This window comes from Anarhichas minor, unplaced genomic scaffold, assembly GCF_050575085.1.
Source record: "Anarhichas minor isolate MPS153535 unplaced genomic scaffold, ASM5057508v1 ptg000004l, whole genome shotgun sequence".
NCBI lineage: Eukaryota > Metazoa > Chordata > Actinopteri > Perciformes > Anarhichadidae > Anarhichas > Anarhichas minor.
The window spans coordinates 12,068,127-12,089,201 of record NW_027466450.1 but is presented as its reverse complement, the minus strand read 5'-3'; the positions used below and the strand labels follow the sequence as shown (position 1 = coordinate 12,089,201).

The window sequence follows — 21,075 nt, the reverse complement described above, 5'->3', positions numbered from 1 at the left end:
GTGGTACGAAAACTCTGACACAGTATCCCTATGCAGTGATCCGGTGTGGTTAGTGAAGAGCTCCTGTGCAGCACTGTTGCACGACAACTACATTGTTGTAGGCTACTGCTTTATTTGATACTGCTGTAAGTACAAAGACGTTTGGGGTGGATCCCCAAAACTGGTGCAAGGAGTCAAATATAGGACCAATTCAACACAAAACAGAAATGAAAACTCCTACAGTAAAGGTACGACAAAGCCGTGGACGTCAAGAATGGGAATTCTGGATGATGTCTTTTTCTCTTGTTTACAACAGTATCGGAGCAGTATCAATATATTTAGGTATCGTGACAACACTGCTGTACGATGCCGCTGGCAGTCACAAAGACAAAATAGCCTTTTGCTGTGAGTCTGGGCAGCAGCAGCTCGGTTTTTGCCGTGTGACGCTGGGGTGTGTTTACGCTGTGTGACAGAGCCTGTGGGGGGCTGGCTAATGAAAGTCAGGCACAGTGGTGCTCTGACAGGACACAGGGACCCCTGGGGGCCCTGACAGGGAACTAGAGGCGGTATCAGTGAGGTGATAAGGGAAGGCAGACAATCTGAATCGGAGAGACGCACAAAGTGCTAGATTTATACAGTGGTACATGCACATACACCCACGCAGTGTAGAGAGACAAGGACAGACACCTGGAGATTACGCAAACCCCTTTTTTTTCATTTCTATCTACCACCAATGAATGTATAAAGCTTTGTGTCAAGCTGTGCTTTAATGCCAATTAACACATATAAAGATGATGTATTGTATCAGATACATTTTCCAGGGTTTAATTGTGAGCTTAATTGGGAATTAAGAAATCTTTGACCTCAAAATGTAACATTTTAACAATTACGATTAGTTAGTTAATTATTGCAGAGATCCAACAGGGACATCTTTTATCACACAGCTATGAAACAGCAGGTCCACTGCTTCAGCACTTGGTTTTTATCTTGTGGTTTTATTGTTGTAGGTGTATGTGGGTGTGCAGCTTTTTCAGCATCTGGCCAGGTAGTCACTGAGACTGAGTCACCTCAGCTCTGTGCGAAGGTGCAGTAAAATATCACTGTTGCTTTTACTTGTGAAATTTGTGATTTTATGTGATTCTGTAACATGCAAGTTATATTTAATCTAAAGGTAACACTGTAGGGAAACAATAACTCCTCTCTCTATGCAAACAAACAAATCAACTGACCACAACACCTGCTCTCCATCGATTTTCCTATTCTTAAACAACCACTACCAATTTTATGACCACATCTGCGGGCAAAGCTAACAGTATCACACAATTCGGTCTTCAATATTTAATAGGTGTGCTGCCTAACCGAGATGGGAGGCATGGACATGTTGACTGTACATCGAGTGTGACTTCCCATGCCATTTCCCTCCTCTGTCTCCTCGCCTGGCATGCAGGCCTCATTAACATTGGCCTCATCTCTCGCACCGCTCGCTGACCTTTAATTATTCCAGTGAACCTGCTGGCTCTTCACTGTGGTAACCCAGTACAACTGGTAAACAACAGTGCCAAGGGTAGGGCAGCCGGTAGAGAAAATGCAACGGTCTGCTGAGAAAAGCGACTGTTCACACATAATAAGCGCACATTTAAGTCGCTGCAGACCAGGGATGTTCTCCGTTTTTAAATTTTGTTTCACATGCATCTTTTATGGCATCTGATTCATGATTTCAAAAAAAAATCATAGCATGTCATTCGACTACAGCAGACCTTCTAAAGTGATGGATTCGATGGATCCCACAAGAGAAAGGGGAGATGCAATGCAAAGATGTTGAACTATAGAAAACATCTAACCCAGATTAAAAAGCTGTAGAGGGAATTCAGAAAACAGAATGTATTCTACCGTATTAGAATGCACTGCTACAGTTTCAACAGATGTTTCTACAAACAGTCCCATAGTCCCGTCAATAGAGTTGTTCCAATACCGATACCTGTATGCCTCCAATACAGCCTAAAATGCTGGATTGGGTATCGGCGATATTGCGTTATCATATCATCTATCAGCTCATTCACGCTACACAGGAACAACAACAACAACAAGTGTCACTGTCTACCCGATCCGTACATCCTGCCAAATCCAACGGCACGATATCTTCAATATTGTTCTAAAGCCCTGCGAGTTTTACCTGGCAGGTTCAATATTCATCACACCCCACAGTATGGTAGCGTTGGAAGCATGAGCGTGCTCAGAGAACTTCACAGCAATTTGCATACTAAGTTATGTAATATCATGTGTGCCAAATTGACATGTTGGCCCTTTGAGTGGTGGCGTGTCCAGATTGCGAAAAGATTCATCCAATGACAACCAAATGAGTGATTAGACAAATTAATCAGAACTGATCAAAAATGTGAACAGCCAAAGTTGTCTTTGGAACATAGGAGGATTTTAAAGGGTAAAAAGAAAAATCATCGGCTAGCTGCATTGCATGCATTCATTCTTTACACTACCCCAGAGTGCCTGTCTAACACATTTTTTTCCTGTACAGAAATGCACTTGCCACAAAAGACAAGGGACCCAGTAGTCATGTCATGTCAAAATTCTGGACACTGTGATGACCGTTGTCAATTGATTTCAGCCAGAGCCACATTCTCCAAGGTATTTCAGCACTACACAAGCAGGAGGACACTAAAACACACAAAGGCAAGGTGGTTATCCCTCAGACAGGCGATTTTATGCTTCTTTAGTGTCAGACAGGAGCCGTGGGGCTCTCTCCTCCATAGAGTTTTTGAAAAAATAAAACTCTAGGTTGTCATGACCTGGTGTATCTAAGAAGCATGGCCATAATACAGCCTATGATTAGGATTACCGTCACTCAATCAGTAAGTAAGACTGGTGGCCTATAACAGGTACATCCATCTCTGTCTACCTGTATGAGAGATTCTCTCTGTTGGTTACCGTAAATATCGCTAAATCCTAATTCAAAGTTTCCTGTTAAATCACTCAAGAAATCAGTTTCATATGGATGTTTTCAGAGGTTATAGATGCAACAGTGGAAAAGAGCGACCATCGTCTGCATTGATAACGCAGCTGTAGCCCCCGGCAGTGGCTTTAATAAAACATTCAGCTTATGCTAATGAAGAACGGCTTCCCTCTCAGCTCCAGGTCACCGTTGTATAATGAGGTCGATGAAGATGGCAGTGTGAATCTTATTGCAGAATTGGTGTTAAAGGGTTAACTGTGAAAACAGCACTGCACCAATCCTGTTTATTATTTGGAATAAATACTGTGCATCAGCATGTTTATTAAAACCCTTTAAAGTCTGCACAGCAAATCTTTATATAGCACATCACAGACGTGAGGGAACGTGCGCTTACTTCCAACTGCAAAGTTTTGTAACCCTTGTGTGTTACTTTTTTGTCTGATGTGTGTGCAGGGTGTTGACAGTTGACACTGTGGCATATTTGGGAACTGTCAGTATTGACTTTTCTATGGTGAGATGAGCCTGGGCGTGACCTGACTTTTTTGTTAGTCTGCCAGTGCCCCGACTAAAAGTAAATACAATGACCTGCACAGCCAGAGCTTTCCAGAAGTGTTGTCTCCTCAGAGTATGTGTATGATGCCTCAGCACTATAGGCAGTGCAGTGCAGGTGGTGCACCAGGTTTCTAATTCAGCAACATAATGTTGTGGATAGCGGTGTGTCTAGACTTTGACTGAAGTACATGGACATTTTCTCTCTGTGTGACAATCTGCTGCTTTAAAGTGGCAATGTCAATTTTAACCATCCATACTTTAAATTAGAACACATGCAGTGCTTAACAGCTTCTCTGCCTCCAGGGCCAATCATCATGTTTGCCACTTCTTTATGGATTATCCATTCCCTAGACCGTCTCTTTGGGCAGTGTTATTTCCCCCACCCTCAGAAAATCACTCAGCAATGTGAAAAATTGTTAAGACTTAAAGTTCAGCTCACTTTAAGAGAGAGAAATAAAATGCCTTACTAGAACAGAGAAGTCCTGTTAAGATGAAAGAGTGGTATCTTCTTTGTCCGGGGATGTCAATGAATGCCCTGCATTGGTTAATTGATGTCTGTTTCCTGGTAGTGACAGAATAAGTGCAAGATTACATATTGTGTAATTAAGTTGATGTACAATCCTGACGGAGACCATTTTCTGTGTCAGTTTCGAGGTCAATATCTCAAAATTACGCTGGTGGTAATGTCTTTTTAAGTCCCCACTTGACATATTCTTTGTTTTATTTTTTGCTTTGGCTGCCACTTGTTGTGTGAGGGTAGATTGGCAGAATATACCCACCAACAAGCTTAAAATATGATCCACATTTCTTTTAAAATAGTAATCAAATCTTCAAGGATGGGCCAATACATTAAATGTTTAAAATGAGGAAGATGTTGTATCAAGGCCTTCAGAGTGTGTTTGACTTAATTAAAATTAACAGGTGATACTATAGACATACAGTAGCTATAAAAACATTGAAACACCTGTTAGCACCGCACACACATAGAGACAGACACATATTTACACACCCACAAATGCACACATTCCCTTTATATCACACACAAAGACATGTGTACACACACACACACACACATAGACTGCTCGGTGAATCATTTTTAGATGGTACAGATCAATGCCAGAGTGTGAATTAACGGAGTTTAAATGAAAGAAAATAAACGTCAGATTTGTCATTGAGCATTTCAAAATGCCAGCGTGCAAATCATGCTTGAGCGGTTGTCTTGTACTACTTAATCGCCTCTTTTACCTGTGTGACATGCTTCCCTCGGCTCAAAGTTTGTGGATAATGAGAAAGACAGGAGGTGTGGCCACACTACATAAATATTGTGTGCTTTGTTTCTTCATCAAAATTGAAAAAAATCACTAAAAACAACCAGAATCTATTCATGAGAAGGTATAAAAACATGGCTGAAGACAACTTCACTTGGTTGAGGAAGGTTCATTGTGAGATCCATTGCAAAATCATCAGTGCTGCTTTTGAAATTAAATTGGAAAAAAAACGAACACTGGAGAAGTATAAAATTAATTTGGTTGAAACACGTCACATTGCACCAACCTTCAGGCTTAGGACACAGTCGACTCAAGCAACAATGTTAAGGGACACAATGCAAGGGCCATTTCTTGCATTCAAGAGAAGCAGAACCTTTAGTCCAAATGTTGTAAGGTGATGCTAATGCAAGATGCAGAGTTATATGTTTAATGTAACATAATTACAAACACTCTTACAGCAGTAATAGTCATCATGTTCATCTGGTAACTAGCTGTCAACACCTGCTGGCTGAACACCAGTTACCTTCATGTGCAATCGTATTTTCAAGTTCATATACAGCCAACTTGCAGTGAATACGTTTTGAAAGATATAACAAATTTGGCCATTCACTACACCCTGCACCCACTAGCCGGTCAAGCGTTCTGTTCTTGCATGGCATAGATGCAGTTTACAATTATTATGGTGGTCCACTGGCCAAAATTCAAATCTCTGAGTGACTTCTGACAATGAAGACAGTCACTGGCAGATTTTATCAGCTGTCACTAGCTAGCTATCTAGCTAGCTAGTGACAGCTAACATTAGTTCCTTGACTTTTGAATGCTTTAAACTGAATCGTTTTAAAACAGGAATCTTGTAAAGGGGATGTTACAGTAAATCTGCATTGTTTACTATTGAAACTCCAGTTATTCTTACTACAGTGAAATCCAAAGCTTCACAGACCTGCAGGGCTTGATTACAGTTGCTAGGGTATGATTGTGCAACCACTGTTTGTTGAAGGGCTTTAGCGAACAGTCAATTATGATATGTTTATGTTGAACGTATCTGCAAACCGTTCACTGTCAGTACGTTTTTATGCTGCTAACTTGCATTAGCATACGCTTGTCTTGTGTTAACTATGCATGAGGACTTAATCCACTTACCCCGGGGCAGGAGGATGGCATGCACTTGTTGGGAGGGAGGGAATGTTATAGAAGCTTAGGGATGGGGAGTTGGGAAGACAAGCACACACCTTCAGTGTGGGACACAGGCAAAGAGATCTCCATGCAAGCAGCGGACTGGGCCTTGCGGAAGGGCGGTCGGCCAGCGCCTCTGCGGGTAAGCCGTGGCCCATCGGGACCCATCGGGACGCGAGGCTTGGGCTGGGAGGTGGGGCTAGTGCAATGTCCATTGACATGATCTGTAACAACGGCAAAGCATTAGCAAACAACACAAGGAGGGAAATAAAACTTTCATATTCTAATCCACTACCGCAATATCCATCTTCATGTCATTTAGAAATCTTCAAATAAGGGGAGAGAATTCTATTCATTCATAATGCAGTTTTTAAGGATATAGCTTGTGCTTTCTCACCCTATATGGATATTTTGTACACAAAAACAACAACTGACTCAGTACTTTTAACTCAGTCATGACGACATGACCTATGAAGATGGCTATTTTTGCAGTGTAAGAGGAGCAAGCCAATGTTGAAAATCAGATTGTCAACAAGAATTAGTGGTGGTGAGGCAGAAAGGGAAAGCGAGAGTGAGTGACAAAAGGCTGGAGAGGGGTTTGAAGTGAGGAGGGAGGAGAAACAGAGGCTGGCGCAACAGAAAGAAGAGCAAAATGCAGAGTCAAATTGTGAGTGCAGTTTCATCTGTGCCAAGAAAGAGATATGAAAGTCAAAAGAAAAACAGGCTTATTTCATCTCCACTTTGTTTCTTTTTTTCCTTTTTGAATTGATCTTAGTTTTCAGCAGAAAATGTATTTTTTAAGACCGGAAGCTTTGTGACATTACTGGCAAAAAGCTACAAGTGAAGATCAAAGGAGCGGGAAAAGAATCTGAAAAAATCGTATATCTGCTTTTTAAATTCTAACGCAAACTCATTTCGGTTTAGACACTAGACAGTGTTCTCTAGCCCAGTCCATGTGCAACACTCGTCTAGTTTCACAGCAGGACGGACCGAGGCAACGTAGGGATCGACAACTGCAGGTTATATTGGACCAACCAATACCCAAGCCATATGACGACACCGCTGTGTATATGTCTAAATGTTTTGGAACTGTGAATATCAAACAGAGAAGCAGCAAATCAGCCACTTGCCCCGAAATGTTCTGCAGGAAAGTGGTACATATCAGAAAGAATGGCACAGTACACACACACACACACACTCGCCCAAAGCACGGATTACTGCACTTGTCCACACGACCACAAACACATTTGCACACATATCCTCCCAAACACGCAAAAAGAGTTTTGACAAAATATTTTGTTGTCATATCCCACAGCTTATCATATTGCTTTTGAAAGGGTAAAATATTAATTATGTATTCCCCCCCATGTTTACTGACAACATGCATCCCATTGACACTTCAGGGGCATGTTTGAACCTCCCAGGAAATGTAATGAGCTAAAAATGCTCTCTTATTAATCACACTAAATGTGTGACAAGGCAAACGAATTTAAGGTTGATCTTTTTTAAAGTTGGATTTACATTTTTTGGTAATGTTCTCACTGTCACAAAATATAATACAGGGTTGACAAAATAAACTTTTTTTATTTTTTTTTACACCTGTCGGATAAAGAAAGGTCATTAAATGAGGCAAGTCACAGGAATAAGTAGGCAGTGGCACATGTGTTAACGAAGCAGCAGTTTTTGAAGGGGACAGCATGTGTGAAGCAGCAGTCTGCTGAAGCAGAGAAAGGGAAACCTTGTGATTGTGATGTGTACAGTATTAGAGATATATGGGGAGGGGGTGGGGGGCAGTATCTATAATGCAGATGATCCAGTCAAAATGGAGAAAAGACAGTTTAAGAGAGAAATGACCCAATTACAATGAGAGAGGTAGCGAGTGATCCAATCACTGTAGAGCAAGGCTGTCAATGGAGGAAAGGTTGTGTAAAATCAGAAGATGGACCAATCATGATAAAGCGATAGAAAACCTCAAATTTAAATATGGGCATGAGTTATAAATCACCTTTATAAACACTTGCAAAATGTAGAAGGAAAATATACAGAAGATTTAAATCAAATCAAAATACATTGAGGGGAAAAATGGACAAACACTTCAGTCCGACAGCCTCATGGGCTGGTTGAACAGGAGGAGAGAGTGACAAGGAAACTGAAAGAAGAACGTTTGAGTGAGAATAAAAACTACTTAAGCAACATAAAAGCCTAGAAAACATGACAAAAGCAAAAACTAAATGGCTTAAAGGAAATCAAGTGAAACTGCTGGCTTTCGCCTACCGTACCAAGATCAGTCTTAAGATCTGTTGGCAGACTTAACTTTCTGCCGGGTCCCTTTACTGAAACAAAAGAATAGGAAACAAAGCACCAGTTAATCCCTTCAAATAAAAATATTAAATAAATAATAAAAAGATATGGTAGGAGTAATCTGAGTTAAACAATGACAAACAAAAGTGCAAAAAATAAAAAATAAAGAAAAAATACTCAACCAAACAAATGGAAATCACTCAAATGAACAAAGAACCAGAACATGCAAATTGGTGCAGTTGCACACGGCAGGCATATTTCAAAATGCATGCTCCGTTGTTGTCCCAGGCCAGTGTTCCCAGCTATCTCTGCAAGATCAATTACACCTATACTGGGCCAACTTAACAATCCATGTTATTCACATTCTGAGCATGGTATTTTTACTACTAATAGCTATTGTCTTTTTGGGTTGCAAAAAGGCAACGAGAATTTATTTGATTTAGTCTGGATGTCAAACTTGAGTCCCATTCTCTGCATATATCTAAAATCTGATGACCCTGCCAAAGTTCTTTAATGAAACATGTCAGTTTTGCCCAATCTTTGTGCTTAAATGTCCCTGTAAAATTTGATTGTCTAAGGCCTGGGATGTCTGACATGGAAGCGCAAACAAACAGGGTGACACCACAGGGTGTCAATACAAAAATCACAGTCAGACACTGAGGGCAGTAAAATAACTTTTTTTAAATAACATTTTGCAAGCATTTTGCAGAGAACTGCAAAGGTCAAACTTGAGATGTTATGAGTCCGTTTTCCGATCAAAAAGAAGGCAATAATTCATTGTTTCTTTGTATACAATGTGGAAGACACAGGATGGTGACTACATGAAAATTTACACATTTCACGACCACGAGGAAAACAGCATGATCATGAATTTACTTCATTTATAATTCTGACCGCTGACTTTGGAATTGGAAAATCAAAGAGTATTCCTTTGGAAAAAATGTTGACGAAAGGTTTCAATCCTTCAGCCGTAGGGCACCATTGAAGAAAATAAGTACAGCACTGGAGGAAATGGTAGACTAATAGTAGATCTAAAGTAATGTAATGCAATTTATTCGATTTATACAGTATCAAAGGCCATTTTGAGGAACAATATATGTCCTTTGTTGCAGGGGAAATTGTGGTTTATGGTGCGCTAATTTAATTTTTCAATCAATACATTTCTGTTTCCATTTTTCCTGGAACAAGTAGAGTAGTAGAGCCTTTCTGATTATTATTGCAAATGAGATGATAGATAAGCTCTGTGTGTGCGTGTGTGTGTGTGTGTGTTTGTGTTTTCACAATAAACTACAGTGACCAGATGCTGCTGCAATCATATAAAATGTGCAGTGTTGGGGAGAAAATGACAGAGAAAATGATGTCACAATAAACCTGTTACACACAGATGTTCCTCTGTTTAATAGCCCAGTGGCTGCATTAACGCTTCATGAAATGTAATTCAACCAAAATAAATGTGTGGAATTTATCTGAGGAGCCGAGGGTTTGTTTATTGTGAATATGAACAATAACCAACCAAACATTAATTACCGTTGTTTATTGCAGCTACGGTGCCGCTTTTTGCTACATGCTCACTGAACCCACCTGCTAATGTTGAGCAATGCCACAATTTGTTGCCTAATGATGACAATCTTCATTAAGTCTTATGTTTATTAATAATATTATTATGTTCTATAACTCCAAGTTGGTTCCTAGTTGTTGTTATCTTCATGTGACAACATGTGACACTTGTATGACAGCACTTTATGTGCGACCAGCCCCATTTGTGACCTCAGCAGTCTGTTTGGTCACATAGAATTATTTATGCAAACCTCGGGGCTTTTCTAAAAAACATTAATTCAGCAGTGTGTTGCACCTTGAAAAGTGTGTTTATGATCCCACAGAAGTCTACGGTGTGTCTGAAATGATCAAATGTTTGCTCGAGGTGAAACGTTTAAATCCAATAGATCCACAGGCCGCGCTACTTTGCTCTGCTCGTCTTCTCCGCTGCACAAGCCTGAGATATATTGGATTTGAATGTCGGTTTTCCCCACGGGCAACAATTGTACTATTCCTGGAAGATGCCAGATGCCAGTGATCACTTCCTTTGAAGATTAAACCCACTGTTAGATTAAGAGGTAAACAACACTGAGAATCTACATCCATGCTAGCAGCTCTGTGAGGAGACGCTTTGAGCTAAATGTCAACTTTAGCATACTAAGATGCTCATCATAATGCCAATACTAACAATCTGCTGTTTAGCAGCTATATGGTCTGACTCAGCGGATGTAGGCTGTGAGTATAAGTCAGCCATTTGGCCGTGTATTGCACGTGGCATTCTTCTCCCCTTCAGCTACTCATTTTGCAAGGCACAGTCGCTGCATCCTGTGCTTAGCGCCACCCAATATATATTACAGAATGACAACGTGTGAAACCAGACCTATCTTTTGTGCTGACACAGCGCTGCAGAGATAGGTCAGGCCATGCAGGACTGGCAGGTATAATGTTTTATTAACTTAGTTTAGGTTATTAGCATTTCAAGATATTTCACTGAAAAAACAAATGTCAGCCTCATGGTGGCGCTAGATGAAAAGTCAGGAGCTCAATCCTCCAGGGATCATGAATGTCTGTGCAATCCATCCAATAACTATTGAAATATTTCTGTCTGGACAAAAAGTGGTTAACCCGCCGGGCCAACTGACAGACACAGCTAGCATTGCTAAAGTTAACGTTTAGATTTTCCCCCTGAGGTGTGTGTAGGGAACTTCATGTGATCGAATAATAATGTACAGAATGCTGAGATCACAAATGGGGCTACTTTTGAACTTCATCAGTCCACACCACTAATAAAACGTACAAAGCAAGCGGAGGTCATATTTATCAGCACAGCAGCTGGCCTCACAGTGGGCACCATGCAGTTAGTTAGAGAGGAGACAGTGATGAATGTTAGCCGAGATGACATGAGAAGGGTTTGTTGACAAAGTCAGAAAGACACAATGAGAGAGATTCAGAGCGTTACAGACCGGTAAAGCAGCGTTTTGCCTATTAGTGACAAAGATGTGCGATTCAAGTGGAGGCACAATGGCTGACGTCACAGTGAATGAAACACCAGAGGCAATGACGAGTGAGAAGAAGCACCCAGCTGGAATAGAACCCCTTCCTCTTCCCAAGCCCACCTGCCTCGCAGTATTGCCGAATGACGATCCAAGTTCAAAATCCCAGATCCGGCACATAAAACAAACAACACGATGTCCCAGAAGCTGGGGCAGAGAGCGAATGCAACACCAGCAGTCGCACGAAAGGCACGGAACACATTGACCAGGCAGCGACAGTCTACTCCTCGAAACACAGTCCCTGTCAGCTTGTTTACACTGTAAGCAACTTGGTCGATGGGTCATTCTGCTGTGACCGATCATTGCACGAGACGGTTTGAATGCCTTTGTGTAGTGAACTGCAACTAAAACATTTGGATCGTGGAAAATTAGATATGTTTCATTGTATGTTGAAATATTCGCAGTTAGTGCGTGATACATATATTCCTTGCTTTTTTATTTTATTTGGATTGCCCAAGTTCATTTTCACTTTTAACTAACCAGTAGGAGTCGCCAACAAGGACAAGAGCCCTCTTCCCACCTGCGCACCCCACTGTATTTTTTTCTTTCTTTTTTACATTTTCTAATGACATATGTATCCTACCTATTTTCTTTCAAATGAAAGTTGTGTTGAAACTAAGAAGCTTTGAATGGTTGTAAACTTCTCTGCCATTTTACACCTATGGAGATCCTTTCTTGATGACACACACAGAAACAAGAGCGCTAAAAGAAATCTGCTTTATTCTTGACATTCACTGACTATAATACTTTATTGTAGCTCTGTAAGGTTTTAATGTGCCTCTAATAGTGTTGCTCACAGTGTGGAAAGCAGAGTTAGCATGCAAGGTGCAACATCAAACAACCCACCCGTCCAAAAACAACCCAATAACCCCACCCTCCTCCCTTTTTGCATTATTGCCATACAATAAAAAACACAAGCAGATGTCCATGAAGAGGCTGAGATCTGTGAGACATCCCTCCTCTTACCATTGTCCAGCAAGTAAAAGACTGGACTGCAGTGGCTGGCTCTCAGACTGGCCACAGGCTCTGGCAGGATGCGTGGGTCATTGTGAAGGGAGGTTGAGTAATGAACTGGAATAGGAGATCCAACAGACACAGACTTTTCAGGGCAACAGGGGAGAGACAAACACAATGGGCGAACTGGGGAAAAGAGAGACTTGCAGGTAACAGGAAGGAAAACAGTTGAGAGGTTATGAAAACAAAAAGGTTAAGTCAAAGTGAGAAGGTTAAGGACCACACCATTCCACCAGCAATATAATACTCAAAAGTTTTAACAAGAACAGCTTTGATAATCACAAACAACAACAGCACTACAACTACTACTATCACGAATACTACAACTACGTTAACAACACCACAGTTACAAGTCAAGTATTTCAGTGAGTTCACCACCAGCTACAGTCAGTAGGTCCTCCAGCTTTATAGCACACGTCACTGTGACCAGAGGTGTCTTCTGGTGTCTCAAGGCATTTCTTTTTACTTCCAAATATACACGACCTCTCCTTCTACCTTCCAACAAGCCTTTTAAACAATTTCAATGGACGTATTTTAAACAGACAACAAATCATTAACCCCATTCACAGTCAAATACCTGTTACTTGACAAAGACCAAGTAACCAACTTCCTTGGTTGCGATGTCATCTGTCATGATCAAAACAGAAACTCCGAACCGAACAGCACAGTGTCGAAGGGCGGAAAAAGTCCCAGTTACAAATCTGTCTGCACCACGCAGAACACCCTGGATTTATCTCAATACACAGCACAGTTAGGCTACTGGTATTTCAGAGCCATGGTCGGGCCATAGATTGTAACTTGCACAAACCTCAGTCTAATTAAGGATCAAGGAGTCAGGCAGACTAGACTATGTTCACCTAAACAAACTCTCTGGCTCGGCACTCTCTGCTGCTAGAGGATGGCAACACAATAATAATCATCAAGAGTGCTGGTGATGGTGACATCCTCACAGTGACATCATCACACAGTTCATGCCGTTTCTTGGTAACAACCCCTTGCTCCTACCCAGACTTCTCTTTCTAGCCTTATTGAAAAAACACAGTCACTGCGGTGACATAGCTTTGTGTGTCAATGCTGCCAAACTGGTCTGAGTAAAGAAGCACATGGATTGGACTGTGGCTCTACAAATGTGGTGGTTGATTTAGAAATTTGGCATGGCTGAACATATGCTGTAGTATAGAACAATGTTTTTCTTACTGGGTGATTTTTACAACATTACGCAACCAGAAAAAGCTTCAATTGTGAATTACTTTATTCCTAGTTTTGGCAATAGTGATGACAGTGTGGCGTGTTAGTGTGTAACACAAAGTTTTTCACATTTTTAGTTCTTGTGTTTCAAGATTTATCTCAGCATAATCATTGCAAATGGAAAACAGGATGACCAAACTTGTCTAGAATAATAAATTAAGCTTAAGAAATGTTTTCTAGATAAAATACTTTGCAATATATATATATTTGTATCTTGATGGCGTAATAAGTTCCCACTGTAAAATGACGTGCAGAATGAAGCTTGTGTAACTTTAACACATTAGAACACATGTTGGCTTATATTTTATCCATAACATTTTTTACTATACCTATTTTGTTTATGAGTAGCAACAAAGCATCTCTTTTAGTATGTATTATAAAAGGTAGTGCAGCAGCAGGGTTTAGTTAAAAAAAAACAGTTGGTAGACTTATTTCAAAATGTTATGAAGCCACCTTGAGTTGCATGGAGCTGAGCTGGTGGCACCAGTTTGACACACCGTAACGTTTTAGACATCACCTACTCCCTTTCTCCTCTGTCATGCTCACCGCTAAAAATACCCTGCCGGGTCAGGCACCGATCACTGTCATCATGGCCTCTCAGCTTGTTAGTCCGTCTTACAACTGGGCCTGGTCAGGTAAACTTTGCTACAGCCACACATGGCATAACACTCCCAAAGGAAATGTAACGCATAACCCCAAACCAAAAACAACACACCTCAGGGCATAACAAGAAAGAAGACAATGGGAAGGATGTGGAGGGAGACAGCCTTCAGGCAGGAGAGGGGCCAATTACTGTGCCTAATGACAAAAGGAAGATAAGAAAGGGGTGTGAAGGAGAGGAGAGAGAGAGACGCCTGCAGTTATTGACACACGACGTGAATTAGGATGATGGCTGGCTTCCTTAATACGCTGCCCACAGTCTGTATATGGCCTTGAAAAGACACAGCACACTAGGTGTGCAAGGAACGGCCAGACAGCCCCGAATGGCCGGAGAGAGGCTGATATTCAGCAGGAGGAAACAAACCATGAACCCTTTGCCTATCAAGCTGTGCTCTGCTTGATAGGCAAAGAGTTCATGGTTCCTCATTTGTCTCCAGCCATAACTAGTTTAAATGTACTCCATAACACTTGCATTAATATTGAAGATTTTTTTTTTTCTGTTGAAAACTTCAAGGTAGGTCGCAGAGGAAGGGAGAGTAGAAGGAGAAGTGTGGTGTGGCGGGTTAAACATTGTTAACATTTCCATCTTGATTGCAGCTTATTCTGAAACTGTACTCAGCCAAATAGAACAGCTCATCTGCCTTTTTCCCCTTCTCTGGGTAAGTGCATCAGGCACTCGATCATACTGTGCCATGCTGTGTCTGTCCCGATGCTTTTCATCCATAATTCTTCCATCTCTCTAATTAGCGAATGACAGGCCTGTAATGGGACAGAATGACCACGACGTAGTCCACATCACAATGCTGCAAGACTCTCTGCCAAGACGGCAAAGAACATCTTGTCCTGGTTTTGTTATTCTGTTCTTTTGCTCTCCTTAGGAGGCTCACAGAACAAGCACAAACACAAAGGACAGCTCTTCAAAAGACAAGCTCAAGGGTGACACAACCAATTCTGTATCCTGGACAATACTGATAGAGCAAAGCATGGAGGTGCAGTTGATTAATAAAAAATACTTTAACGGCAAACATTAAACAACCTAAAATGTAGTGAATTAAAATTCATACTGTGTGTAAAATATGCTCAAATATAGAGGTTTAATAAGTGTCTTTGGGGCTGTAATGAGGACTTGCAACATGGACACGTCTTTAGCATATCTGTATATCCTGATATCACTGCCAGTAAATAACTGGAGGAAGGGAAAGGGTAACATATCTCTGCTTTGCTATTCAATATTCAAATATGCCTTTAAGGTTGAAATATAACATCACTGCTCACTTGCTTGTAGCCCAGTCCTCCATCACAAATCTGCTGAAGGTTTTGAAAGGCAAAAATCGCATGATCTGAAGGAGTGATTTCTGAGTCACTGAGTAGTTATTGAGTCACATTATTCAGCCTCCTGCGAATATAATGCAAATGCCTAAATATGTCCTATGCCTGCAAATAAGCATCAATTGGAAAATGATGACGATTTTTCAGCTCGTATAAATTCTCACTTTCAAATGTGGTAAACCATTAGTTCAATAAACCAGGCTGCTGTTGACTGATTTTCTGCAACGCAACCAGCTTCTGTGTTTACATCACACCAAACAAAGGTTGGTGCAATCTATATCTAGGTCCATATATCCATATATATATTCAGCTGTTTATCTGGGTATGGGTTGTGGTAGCGGCGTTGTAGCTAGGCGTACTTCACTTACGATTCCAGCCACATCTTTCAGGTCTTCCTGGGTCAACCTGAGGCGTTCCCAGGTCACAAGGAATATACATAATCCCTCCAGTGTATTCAACGTTTGCCCCAGGGTCTCCACTCAGTTGCACATGCCCAGAACAGCTCTACAGTGAGGGGTCCTCCCGGATCTCACACACCCCCGCCCCCTATGGCCTGTAAAGCATTAGCCCCTGTGGCTCTGGGAGGATTTCCCTTGGACATTCTCTTAATAAAAGGGCTAGACTATAAGTCATTCGAAGGCTTGGACCAATGAGGCCCATGTAGTCTGAGTGAGCTCACCACCTGTAAGGACAGGGGTAAAGCTCTGGTGCATTGCCGGGTGAGAAGTGATAAAATAGAAGCAGTGCCCTTGATGGCCCGAAACCTGTCAAATCACTTTTTCAGAAGCATATGAAATGCCTTAGTGTTGGCAAAAATCTGCAAAGCTTTTATTCTCTGTAATACACATCAGATTCACTTCCACATACTCCTCAGGATAAATGTAGGAATTCATTACTGGCTAATGATGTCTTATTACACAAAGATCAGCCGTGGTCCATTCTTGTTTAAGAGAAAAACACAGTATCAGTGTATCTCTGCTTAGTTCAAAGGCATATTGTGTTGAAATCCCAAACATCCTCCACTTCCCCCTTGGGGTTATATTTTCCCAGAACGTGGATTACATAATTGCAAAGAGTTTCCAAGTTTTAAATTATTCTTTCTCTGTTTCACAGAAGGCAGGTTTCACAGATGGAGTGCTATTTCTGGAGGTCCAAAAAGATATTGTTAAATTGTTCTTCTTTTTCCTTGAAAACCATCTACAAAGCACAAATGTTGCCTTCAAGGCAAACAGTAGAAAGGGATGTCACAGAGTGTGACAGAACTATGGCTCAGGCATGTGTTGGTGCTGATATTGAAAGGTTCTTCTCATACATTTTGCAGGTTTTATGTAGAGAGAACACTGCGGAAGTTGTTTTCTATAAATCAGCTCGTACTTAGTAAATTTCTTATATGTTACATATAAGAAACATCACCAATAGATTTTGTTGGTTTCACCATAATCGTTTGGGAACTAAAGCCTTATAAGCACAACGAGCCGAGAGCACACAGCATGTCTGCTCGGCAGTGTCTCCAGCACAGATTTACACACTTTCTCTTTTTGACTTTTAAGTTCTGAATTCGAAGTCCCTCCTAGGAAATGTTCTCATCTCTATTTCCCTCAATTATGCATTTTTGTTTATTTCTTTGCAATCACAAACCAACACTTTCTTTAATCTGCATCTCCAGACACACAAACCTCAACATACTTTAAACAATCTCACAGTTTAAAACCTTATCTATTGCATCCAAACTGTGATCCTGAAACCTAACGAAGGCAACAGAATAATTAAAATAACATTAACTACAAATATTGATTACATGTTCAGAACACAATTCTAATCTAAAGAGGCATGTCTCTTTCATTATACATTCATTAGCATTTAATGCAAGTCAAATACTGCTACACACTAACATGCCAGCAAATGCAGTGCTCAGGAGGTTTCTATAATACATTATGGATGATACAAATAAATAATTTAACCAGATGTGAGAACTGTTCTGATCTGGCTACTGCCACATGTTATAAACTGCAGGTCATCATCACTGCTGCCCTCTGTTTGCCAGGCCTGCACTCTTTAGCACTTCCCATGCTTTGCTTTCTTTATCTTTTACTCTCCATCTCTCTAAACATGAGCTGCAGGCTACTTTATGCTTTGCCATGTCCTTCACAACAGTGAAAGGTGTATTAGTACAAAAAGAAGAAGAAGAGCTGAACAAGCGAGAAAGTCAAAGAGGCATAAAGAAAGAGGTAGAGCAAATGAAAAACCTTGTCTTTTCTCTGGCTTACCTTTGTGAAATCACTGAACAACAATAAAGGAATAAAGGGAAACCAACGGGAAGCTGTGACAAAATGCATCAGGTAGGCCACAATATACTACAATCAAACTGTCTGACAAATGCATTACATTCTCTCACCAACAACTTTCCACTGGAGGGATTTTCAGCACGTCTTGCACTTTTGCAAAACTTTGAATGTAATGCGTCCTCCACTCTACAACCACAAACACGAGCTGCCATTTAGAACAGCTGCCATTCTCATCAGGTGAGGATGCTCTGGTGATGGGTGAGGTGTCCACAGGCTGCATACTGCAAGTATAGCTCACATTAAAAGACATTGGCATCCCAGCAAAGCTTCACAGTGCCATTCACCAAACACATTTCCATACAGGGAAGGTGGACTCAGCAGTGTGTGTGTGTCTGTGTGTCAGCAGGTTACCTGAGGTGGGCGACTTGCTTCTCTCCATGTCGATGGACTGCTGGTTGTCAGAGAGTTCGGTAAGGCCTGCCGCAGCCGAATGGCAGCCGAGAGGAAGAAAAAGTAGAATACAGACAATCTGTGAGATTAATCTCACCGTGTCAATTGTACGGATTTAACAACAGTCAGCTTGGTTGATGTCGGCCACGCAGAGCCCCAGGAAAGACCTTTAAGTGCAATTATTCAATCTTCTTGGTCTACCATCTCTGATAAACTACAGACTCAATTTGCAGTACTAAATTATCATTTGTGAAGAATTGTTTGGGGATTTAATAAATTGGGGATTTACAAATATTTGACATTTGCTATTTACCTTTCCTCTGTTTCTTAGGATTCATTTTGTTTGTCTTCCAGGAGCAGAGTGGCTGAAATCTGATGTGACCTGCACTACAATCTGTTCAATGTAGCCAATATAAACTTTTGAATTTCCAACCGGATTGCATTCAAATGTAAACATGAAAATAATTATCATCTACCGTGAGTAGTGCAGATCTCATGATAAAGTGGCATATACAATCAAAACACAAAACAGAACAAATACAAATTTGATCAGGATCTGATCAAATCTGATCACATGCACCAAGCACAGGCCAGAATCAGAAGTTATACGTATACTTCCTTTTTAGAAACCACCACAAATGTTGAAATTTCTAATTCTTGCTCCTTTTAGTCTGACTACAAATGTAAGGGGCTTAAGCAGCATTCATTAGTGCTTCATTAACAGCCTCACTGAGTCGTCACAGTTCAAAACATTTTGATTAATTCTATTATTTATCTTCAGTAAAAGGTTTGCGGCAAAACTTCTTAATGCAAATTTCCTTCAATCAGTTACACTGGTTTTACAAATAATTGAAGACACTGTGAAAAGGGAGTCTCGTTAAACCTTTAGTTGTAGTGTAAAATTAAGAATTCCTTGGTCATCATCAACCAAAAGCACATATTTTAGTGGATAACAAGATTTTATTCACCGCGTTATGCTTCAGCTAAAATATACATCACATGGATCATATAAAATGTATAACTGCCCTTACTTGACAGACTCAAAGGAGTGGCTCTCTGTAAAGGACATACCATTGGACGTGACTGGAAAAGAGTTCTGTTTTATATGGTAAAATATAGATATGAAACAACCTCTTTCATTCCAATCATCTCTTTGGTTTGTCCCTCTGCTTTCAGTCCACGTCATACCTTCCCAACACCCCCCCACCCCCACCACCCACCCGCCGCACACAAACACAGAGTCCCCAGCCTTTATGAAGGCCCGACTTACTCTGATAGGATGTACGGATCCTTTTCTTTGAATCTGAATAAAAGTTAGACAGGCCGCGCATGCAAAACTCTGTCAGGCAGGCCCACATGCCCACACCAGCAACCACAGAGTCACCGAAAAGGTAGGAGGAGGAGAGGGAAGGAAGGAGTAGTGGAGAAGATGGTGGGCAGGAATAAAGAGTGAGAAGTGTAGGTAGAGATGAGAGAGGACATTCAGGTTTGGAAAGAGGAAGATGTGTATGAGTTGGGCGGGACAGAGGAAAAGGAGAGGAGGAAACAAGGTGAAGAGTAAGGAAAGAATGTGACCGTAAATTAAGAAAAGAAGGATAGATGGAGTGAAGAAATGGTAGGACGGTGGGAAGGGAGGGGAGGAAAAAGGAGGGAAAGGGGAGAGAGAAAAACACACAGGCTTAGAAAAGAAAAGAAAGTGAGAGCAAGCAGCATTCGAATTAGTGTCAGGGGAGGACAGACAAGATATACCCGCTACTGCTGCAAACCCCAGCAACGCTGAAGTGACCGATCATTTGCACAATAACTAAACTACTGAGCTAGCAGGCAACATATCAAGACTTACAAAACAGCATCAAAATATATCTCTTGTATCAAATAATTGCTTTAGATTGCATTTAGCTTGTATACTTTTTGTCATAGACCGTCTGTCCTAACATGGTTTCAATAATGCATCACACTACGACTGGAGAAACACACCAACAAATCATTTAATGAAATGAATACACTAAATTTGATTGACATATATATAGTATCCACATATGTGTGACGACGACAGCTAAAAATGTTGTAGGAAGGACAGAAAACGTTCTAAAAAGTTGGAATAGTACAAAAAGAGAAGAGGCCAGCAGCTTAAAGATAGTTTAGCAAGTGCCATGTATTTCGCTTGGCCTTTTGGCAATATTTTTGTCTTCAGTATTATATCAACTCCAGCATAGCAAGTGCTCAAGATCATAACACCACCACCCGGGGTACAGCAAAAGGGCACAGTTGCCGTTGGTATTTTTTCCTTCCATCTCCAAATTGATTTTGAAGACCCAACACAGAGAGACTTTTACAAAAGGAGGAAGTTGGGGACTATAAGTGCTGTGGTAGTCAATAAAAGCACTTATGCATCAGCAAATGAAAAAAAATTGGTTCTAAAGCCAAAGTGAATACCTTGGCAAAACCTGAATACCTGTAAAACATTCTCAGCTAAACTTGGGGGAATTATGCAATTAGAGAGCTCAGTACTTTAGGTTGCTAAAGGACGATAGATGTCTAAAATATGAACCACTGGAGCTGCCATGCCCTGAAATCTAGAGGTTACTGTCGTGTCAAACAAGAGAGGTGCAGCTTGTGCATTAGTAAATACTTTCTGTGCGATTGGGGCTGGATATCTTCACATTAAAGTATAAATAAGAGCCTTTAGAGACCATCACCAGCCAAGATCAGTAGCAGAGAAAAGTGAGGCAGGAGTCAGGAAGTACAGCGAGACCTCT

General features: G+C 41.0%; 1 protein-coding gene across 1 annotated transcript in view; it reads right to left on the bottom strand.

Moving 5' to 3' along the window:
• Nucleotides 1-21,075, bottom strand: part of LOC142971593 (uncharacterized) — a 122,219-nt gene that overhangs the window by 23,039 nt on the left and 78,105 nt on the right. Inside the window, exons 19-23 of the mRNA XM_076112173.1 lie at nucleotides 19,587-19,655; nucleotides 18,278-18,343; nucleotides 12,297-12,401; nucleotides 8,220-8,273; nucleotides 5,997-6,164 (exon numbers count right to left, since the gene is read on the bottom strand). Coding sequence (XP_075968288.1) covers nucleotides 5,997-6,164; nucleotides 8,220-8,273; nucleotides 12,297-12,401; nucleotides 18,278-18,343; nucleotides 19,587-19,655 — 462 coding nt within the window. The remainder of the gene's footprint in view (nucleotides 1-5,996; nucleotides 6,165-8,219; nucleotides 8,274-12,296; nucleotides 12,402-18,277; nucleotides 18,344-19,586; nucleotides 19,656-21,075) is intronic.